This window comes from Formica exsecta, unplaced genomic scaffold, assembly GCF_003651465.1.
Source record: "Formica exsecta isolate Colony F162 unplaced genomic scaffold, ASM365146v1 scaffold32, whole genome shotgun sequence".
NCBI classification, from domain to species: domain Eukaryota; kingdom Metazoa; phylum Arthropoda; class Insecta; order Hymenoptera; family Formicidae; genus Formica; species Formica exsecta.
The window spans coordinates 460104-468673 of NW_021850453.1; the positions used below are offsets into that span (position 1 = coordinate 460104).

The following is an 8570-nucleotide window of genomic DNA, read 5'->3' on the forward strand; positions in this document are numbered from 1 at the left end:
CTAAAGGTTATTTTTTGTCACTTTTTCTATCAAAAAGCTGTCAGTATTTCACTTTTCTCAGTCCGATGACTGCATGGCAGTGCTGTGAAAGGATTAATGATGCATGATTACTATTATTAAACATTAATAAGTTATAATTTTATCAGGTGAAAGTATTGAAGAAACCGCGCTTTGAACTCAGCAAGTTGTTGGAGTTGCATGGAGATGGAGGTGGTAACAAGAGTGAGGAAGCTGGTGATAGCGGTTCCAAGGTTGATAGACCGGAAGGCTACGAACCACCCGTACAAGAATCTGTGTAAAGATGAGTGTATAATCTTTCATAAAAATAAAAGACACATTTGATATGGTGTAAATAATGTTTTTATTTACTTTTTACTTTGTTCATATCTAATGAACACAATTATAGTATGCGTACACTACGAGATATAATTATATATTTAATCATTTCATTGATGTTAAATGATAGTTTAATTCGATCAATATAATAGATATAATCTTTGCATGCAATCGATGAAGAAAATGTTTTTGACTTGATTAAACTATAAAACATTACTTCATTATCGCTTTTGAAACATATGCTGCACTATCTGTGAGCAATGTTCTAAAACTTTCACTCCAGGATGCCAGCACATATATAAGGAGCAGAAAGAAAAAGATTTTCGTAAATACATCCACCCAATACATACTGTGACAAAAGAAAAAGAAAAACGTTAAATTTTTTACGTAAAAAAAAATTTTTTTTTGCGCGATTTCAAACTTACATTCTCAAATGTCGACGAGCGGCCGGTAGAGTGTCTGGAGTTTCATTCAATATGTAAACCCTTGCAGCTCGAATGCAAGCTTCGAAGTACTCGTCTTTGTCCATGTCATCGCCGTGCAATTGATATTTGTTATATTCTACGCTATTCATTTTTCTCCTCGCATCGAGAACACTTGAATTATCAAAGTCCCATTGTCTATTGGCATAATATTCGAAAACTTCGAAACCTTTGTTTATACGGCGATGGATACGGCACATACTGCATATAAACAAAATGAACAAGCGTATTATAAGCATTTTTTGTATTTTTGCACTTTTGATCTGACATGTGTCAGTGATAACTCACATTGGTTTATGGCCTGCCAAAAAGAGAAGTGAGTCAATAAAATAGGCCGGAATCATGTGAAAAAGTAAGACACAAATATTATGCAAAAGTCGCGATTTCTTCATACTACCACCTGGATACCACAAGATTCCGTTTAGAGGTACTCGTTGCGTTATTTTTCGCCCGCGTTCTATTATTTCCGTCCAAGGAACCTGTAGATCAAAATACAAAAAAAAAAAAATCAAAGATCTCGTTTCAACATCGTCTGAGGATGCATATACCATAAAGCGTCATACAGCGATCTATATACCTTGAACTCGCTACTACTTGTAAGATTATAAACTCGTTTCTCATGTTCCTTGAAATAAATAAAATTGCACGTGCAAAGAAGAATAGCATTGACGGCGATATCAGCGGGAAGATAATCAGCGTAACCGTTTTCATTGCAGTACATCGTTCTGATTACTCCCTTCCCAGCACCGATTAAGAGACCAGTCGGTCCATTAATATTGTCCGTCCAACCGGGAAGCGGATCCTTCCAGATAGGAATAACTACGCTTGGCCTGATGGTCGATAAATCGTCAATAAATCGAAATTATTTAATGTATGTGTGTGTGTGTGTGTGTGTGTGTTTGTGTGTGTGCTCGTTCTAATATATCTACACAAATTTCTAAATCTCAAGACTTTTGTCGATAGGTACCTCAAAATTATCGATGGGATATGCGGCATAGATTCTTCGATGAGACCTTCCGATAAGGCTTTCGTAAAGGCATATGTATTCGGTAGCTTTCCCAAGATCTTGTCTGTCATAGCCTCAACTACATCATCATCCATCCATTCGACGCATTTGATTACTTTATGAGGATCCGCTGGCGGAGGATACGTTTTCTCATACAAAACCTACCAAGATCGGTTGTTCTAATTTATTGTTTTTTGAACAGTTTTTGTGTGCGTGCATATAACAGGATATTTCGTAACTGATGGAAACGGGAAAAAGGTGATTCCATATGAAAAAAAGAAATTGAAAATATAGAATAAAGTTTTTTCACACGAAAAAAAATTATTTGCGAATCATGCTTATTTGGCGAAATAGATTACCATATCGATAAATAATTAAAAAAAAATTATGTTCTGCTCTTTGAGTAACTCGTTTATCGGGATATCGATGGTTAGGATACCGATTCTAGTAATTAGCGGCAGAAATGTTATCGCCACATGCAAGAATCATGCCCTTGTACTCTTGATTGTTGTATGTAATGATAGAAACTCTAAGAGTTCTTATCGATAAGGATAAATTAGCAAGATTGATAAAAAAAAATTCTACTAAATATAAATACAAACATGTGCAGAGATAGTTAAGTGCACGAATATACCTGACGAATATTCTAAGTTATTCTTTTTTCGAAAGCAAAGTTTCCTGAAAAAACAGTGTGAAAAAATTTTATTTTATATTTTCAATTTGTTTTTTTTTTATCATCTAGAACACGTTATATATATGGGTATGCCAGGAGGAAAGGTCAATATTCTTGGAGATAATGATATCGGTCATTTTAAGCAAAAAAGTTCATATAAACGAGTGCAAACTATTTCAAACGGTTTCCGAAATAGAGCTGTTTGAATGTATAGTTGCAAAATTACTGATAAGAAAGAGATACTACATACTGTTTCTAATTTATTGTTCAAGAGTGACATATTTATTATTTATTATTTTTTATTTATTTTTTTAATTTTTAATTAATTTTTAATTTTTATTTATTTATTTATTTATTTTTTATTAATTTTTTTTATTTTTTACAAGGTATCTTCATATAGTGTTTGTCATACACATGTTCGTGGCACACCGAGACGTGCAGCAACTCTTCGCGTGCTAGTAGTATGGCTACGCTGTACCATTTCAAGAATGTTTTCCTGTTCCTCCACATTTTGTTCACGTCCTTGTTCAGATGAAATATGAGCACTGGGAAGCGTACTTTTACGCAATGTATTGAAAACCTTGGAAAACATTACGATCCGGAATTCTGCGCGTAGAAAAGCATCGACAGTATTCTTCAATAGCAGCAGTGGCACTATCACAAAAGCCGTGAATATACAACATATCTGCATATTCGATATTTGTGAAGATGTGCGGCATTTTTAACAACATTTCTACAATATCATTATCAATAGTCACAACAGTCAACTGACGCTTCAGGCATAGTGAGTTAAATTGTCTCGGAAACCACTCGGAATAGGACATTCGTTCATATAAACATTTTTGCTTAAAATGACCGATATCATCACCACCCAGAATATTGATCTTTCCTCCTAGAACACCGTATATATCGGAAGCTAACCAAGTACTCTTGACATCCTACAATACCGACGAATTATTGTGCTATATGGAATATAACTACAATGTAATATACCGTGTTCCAAAATTCACTGTCAGTACTGGAAATCTATAATATACGTTACGTGAACTATAGATTTTCAGTACTGGCAGTGAATTTTGAAACACGGCTACATTATATTACAAATGTGACATCTATGAGTGGGAAAAAGTACAACTAGTATATAACGTATATATAATTTACATATTAATTACATGTTATATAAGAGCTATATAAAATGTTTGCTAAGAAGAAAGATATGAAGATCTATCAAACGTATCACATAATATACATATATACATATAATGAATACTTACGAACCAAAAACACGATAAAATACAATCAATTCCGATAATAACATGGCCAGAAAAAAAAGAACACAATTTTTAAAGCGTCTAATTCCTGCAAAAAGATGCATTTTAAAAGATTCGTCGTGAAAGAAAGTTTACAACGTGTACATATAGATTTGCCGTTATCGCGTGCAATGTAATCGCAGGTCATATACCGGAACAGAGTTTCACTTTACTCGTTTTAACCGCATTTTCTTACACTATCTGTACTTAAAATAAGAATGGCTATACATACAGAGTGTCCCACCGAAAGCGGCCCCCCCTTTTATCTTTTAAACTAAAAGAGATAGACCGTAACAAATATATATCAAATTAAATGGTTTAAATTGAATTTTATTGTGAGCATAGCAGTTGCTTACAAAAGTTAGCTGTGTTAACGAATACACAAGTGTACATAATTTTTTTATAACAATGTGGATATTTTGACACAATAAAAGTTAGTACATATTATATGAGTTTTATTGGCTTAAAATATCACGGGCGACGTTTATCTTTTCATTTTCGGCTCTGCGATATGGCCAACTTCTGACTCGTACATTAAAGATTGACGTATGTCATGTTGTCATTTGATCATAAAATCAAATGATCTCGAGTCAGAAATTGATTATATCACAGGGCCGAAAATGAAAAGGTAGACGTCGCAAGCGATATTTTAAGCCGATAAAACTCGTATAATATGTAAAATATTTACATTAAATCATACATCGTTGTATTCGTTTCAAACAGCGCTACAACTTTTATTGTTAAAATGTCCATATTGTTATAAAAACATTATGCATACCTGTGCGTTCGTTAACACAGATAGCTTTTGTAAGCAACTACTATGCTCACAATAGAGTTCAGTTTGAATCAATTAATTTGATATATATATGTTATGGTCCATCTCTTTTTTTAATTTAAAAGATAAAAGGAGGTGGCAACTTTCGGTAGGACACCCTGTATATTTTTATGCTTTAAATAGAAAAAAGGATAATTGTGGTATCAAACAAAGAGCAAATCTCTCTCTCTCTCTCTCCTTCTAAAATAATCCTTAAAATTAATAATCCTTAGGATTAAGGGTCCTTAGGAATACTAGAAGAAATTGGCAGCATAATATATCTTATTGACCCTAGCCATGGAAAGAAATAGTTAAAGAAAATATAAAACTTGTGCAAGTAAAGTACGTTATATATAATCATTATTAAAGCGCAATATCTTTTGCTGTGATATTTTATCTAAACATAGCTGATGTTTTTATATACAAAAGCAACGCAATAGATATTTCATAAAAATTATTTTGAGATATTTTATTTAAGCTGAATATATCATAATTCTTTTCTTTTTATTCGCGAATTTTCTTTCCCCACTTTCTTAATCAAAATGGGACCTTTCACTCTACCAGTTATTTTCTTGCGTCTATAATCCTGCGGACTACTTATACTTTGGTGAAGACTGCATGATCCAACACTTCTACAGTGCGCTCGAATTATCAAGCGCACTGGAAGGAACAGTTGTACAGTCAACATTTGCTGATCACGTAGTGCACACTGCGACTATACTGCAAGATATTTATGTTCCTTTGCAATTTTGATACTAAGCATTTTGTGTAAACTGTGATTTTTGTAAAGTTCTGCAAATCGCTAATAAATCATTTATCGGATTTTTAAACATAAGGTAATAAAAACTGCGAAATTGATAGATAATTAAAATACACAGAATATACATATAAATAAAAAAAATTAAAAACTTACACGCATCACATTTCTTTTGAAGATTAGAACTTCTAATAACATAATTAATTTTGCTTGCAACAAAACTTCTCCAACAAGTCATACGGCGTAGTTATAAGAAATAAAATATATTAAGATACTATATCTTTTATCTTAACTAAAAATTTTTTTAAATTGTAATATAATGAAGCGATTTGGAAGCCGAAATTTTATACAGCATAAAAATCTACAGGAAATAATCATTTCTTACTTGTTTAAAAAAAAAAAAAATTTGGACTATGTTATTGAAAGAAATTATAAAAATTATAAAGATATTATAAAAAAGAGAGATTATAAAAAAAAATTGATTTTTTTGTATTTTACAATGTTTTTCAACGACATTTATTATTAGATCGCAAAATGATGAATCTGAAGGAAGCCGCACGTATGATCTATGATTTATTTCTATTCATCGGTGTAGCGGTACTTTACATTACTAAAACCGTGATATCAATGCTAGTTCCTCGCCGATATCGAGGAAAATTGATCAAAGATGAAATTGCTCTCGTTACGGGTGGTGCAAGCGGAATTGGCAAATTAATCGCGATTAAACTTGCCAAACTTGGTGCGCGTGTAATTGTCTGGGACATCAACAAAAATGGTAACAAATTATTTTATCTCAGATGAATAATTATTTTTTGTAATCAAGTAACTAATATTTAAATTATTTTACATATATATTTAAAAAAATAGAGAATAAATTATACAGGGTATTTCAAAGTTAAATACGTCCTAACTTAAAATATGAAAATTTAGGACCTCAAAATAAATCAACTAAATTAAGACATCAAAAGACGACATAATGACATCTTTAATCATTGGTGTATGATGTGACTAATGGACATTTAAAAGACGTCATTTCTTAGACCTGCCAAAGACGTCATTTTGACATTTTCATCCTAAAGTTGTTTAAATAAAGTTCTTTTATGATTTGTATCGGGATTAAAGTTCATTCGTTTTTACCGTTATGCAACGCATTTGTTCACTATCTATACTTCTATTCAAGTTTTTGTCATGGACGAATATAAAGCCTTCAAAATGCGGCTGATGAGATTGTAAGAACTATTTCTATGAGTTTAATAATTTCTGAGACGATCCTTATATAAGGGAATTCAGATATTGAACTAATTTTTGAAAAATCGGACAGATAAATGTTCGATTTTCACTTATTCGGACAGAAATTGTCTGAATAAATAAAAATCGTTTGTTTTTATCTGCTTAAGATATAAAACAAAAATTAACTTTTATATAAAAAAAATCTTTAATTTTATAAATTAAATTATTTAAATTTATCTATATATATATTACATTAATATATGTTATATATATTAATACTGTGATTGGTCTTACTTCGGCCGTCAAAAAAATGTCAGAAAATGACGTCCCCGGATGACATATCGATGTCATATTCGGGTCTCATATGACTTTACTTAAGACGTCTAATTGGTTATTTTGTGACTAAAATTTACCGTCATTATGTCGTCATTTTGCTACTTGGGTAATTACATCTATCTGTGTTTGATTTAACTCCTTAAATTATACACAAACGCAATTCTATATATAAATTTGAAGACATGTAATATGGACAAAGTATAAATATGCATATGTAAATGACATGTAGGTCTTACGGAAGTTGCGGAGGAAATAAAGAAAGTCGGTGGAAAATGTTACACATATTGTTGCGATATCGCTGACAAAGAAGAAATATATCGCATTGCGAAAGTAATACAGATCGAAGTCGGAAATGTAAGTAAAAAATAAATTTATGTAAGTTTATAAACTATAAATAATTGTTTGTATTGTGCAAAATTGTTTGGGCCAAACAGTTTTTATTATGAAGGTTTTTTATTATAAAATTTCCCACTTTCTTTATGCACAAAATAAAAATGCTATTGTACGCTTTAACTTTCGCTCGCTTTCCCACTTTAACAATATAGTCACTTGTTATGGAATTACACGAAACAGCAGCACAAGAAGAGAATATGTCACTTTATGAAACTCAACTTATTCGCAAAATATAAAATGTATCAATTTGCCCACGAATTACGCTATTTCTGAATGAAGAATGAGTCAAAAAATTTTGAACCATTTTTATGCGATGCTTAATAAAAGCGGAATTTTTAAATAAAGGCTACCTAATCAGCGCTGTTTTTTAGGCGAGAATACGTTCGTGAGTCGCGCATCGATTAGTGTGCGTAGCATACATTCAACTTGGCTCGCTGCTTACGGACGTATGCCTGCCTAAAAAAATAACGCTGATTAAATGATCTTTATTTAATAATTCCTCTTTTACGAGTGCAAATTATGACGCACTCTATAGACAAGATTATAACGACATCTCACTATACGAATATTTGGTTATATACGCAAAAGATAATTTAAGAGAGAAAGAGAAAGAGAGTTTTGCTTATTAAAAAATATTTTTTGAAGATTTAAAACGCAAAAAAAAATATAATTTATAAATAATTATTTCAGGTAAGTATGTTAGTGAATAATGCTGGATATGTTTACGGAAGAACTTTTATGGAATTGCCAGATTGCGAAATCGAACAAACATTTAAAGTAAATATTCTGTCACATTATTGGGTGAGTATAAATATTAACTCTTTATTTTATAGAAATCGTTATTTTTCGACTATATTTCATTTAATATTATTGCAGATTACAAAATCATTTTTAAAAGACATGATGAAAAAAAATCACGGTCATATTGTGACAATAGCAAGTGTCACGGGACTCATAGGAACTTATAAATGCACGGATTATTCTGCGACAAAATTCGCAGCCATTGGATGTCACGAGAGTCTTTTTACCGAGCTAAAAGTACATAAAAAATTATTTAATAAAGCGAATAATTATCGAGTGACAGTCGACTGCTTGCATCCTAATAACTGCCTACGAAACTCCCTGATCCGGTTAATCTAGTAAAAAGAATCTAAGCATCAGTCCCTGTGAATAGTTATGGCAATTGCAACATAGGCAAACCGAATGCTTTTTTGTCATGTGATATTTAGAATG

At 31.6% G+C, this 8570-nt stretch overlaps 2 protein-coding genes across 4 annotated transcripts in view; one reads left to right on the plus strand and one right to left on the minus strand.

Moving 5' to 3' along the window:
• Window positions 1-342: 342 nt before the first annotated feature.
• Window positions 343-1993, minus strand: LOC115238096 (putative fatty acyl-CoA reductase CG5065). The gene is made up of 5 exons (XM_029811651.1): window positions 1786-1993; window positions 1396-1648; window positions 1107-1297; window positions 762-1019; window positions 343-685 (listed from the first exon to the last, which is right to left on the minus strand). Exons 1-5 carry the CDS (start codon window positions 1917-1919, stop codon window positions 550-552), a joined length of 972 nt encoding a protein of 323 aa, XP_029667511.1. The 5' UTR covers window positions 1920-1993; the 3' UTR covers window positions 343-549.
• Window positions 1994-4675: 2682 nt separating this feature from the next.
• The window catches only part of LOC115238095 (estradiol 17-beta-dehydrogenase 11-like), a 6439-nt gene continuing 2544 nt past the window's right edge, over window positions 4676-8570 (plus strand). The window contains exons 1-5 of one of the 3 annotated variants that reach the window (XM_029811650.1): window positions 4679-5457; window positions 5905-6153; window positions 7174-7298; window positions 8028-8138; window positions 8214-8375. In XM_029811650.1, coding sequence (XP_029667510.1) covers window positions 5913-6153; window positions 7174-7298; window positions 8028-8138; window positions 8214-8375 — 639 coding nt within the window. In that variant the 5' untranslated portion in view covers window positions 4679-5457; window positions 5905-5912. Of the gene's footprint in view, window positions 5458-5904; window positions 6154-7173; window positions 7299-8027 lie in introns of all 3 variants that reach the window. The other 2 variants (XR_003884442.1, XM_029811649.1) reach the window with 2 other exon arrangements.

Bases quoted from the DNA above. Each gene is read 5' to 3' on its own strand.
- LOC115238096 (XM_029811651.1), bottom strand. From the start codon at position 1,919: ATGGATGATGATGTAGTTGAGGCTATGACAGACAAGATCTTGGGAAAG. The intron at 1,298-1,395 runs GTATATAGATCG...TTTGATCTACAG, and splicing joins CAAGTAGTAGCGAGTTCAAG to GTTCCTTGGACGGAAATAAT. The intron at 686-761 runs GTAAGTTTGAAA...CTTTTGTCACAG, and splicing joins GCTCGTCGACATTTGAGAAT to TATGTATTGGGTGGATGTAT.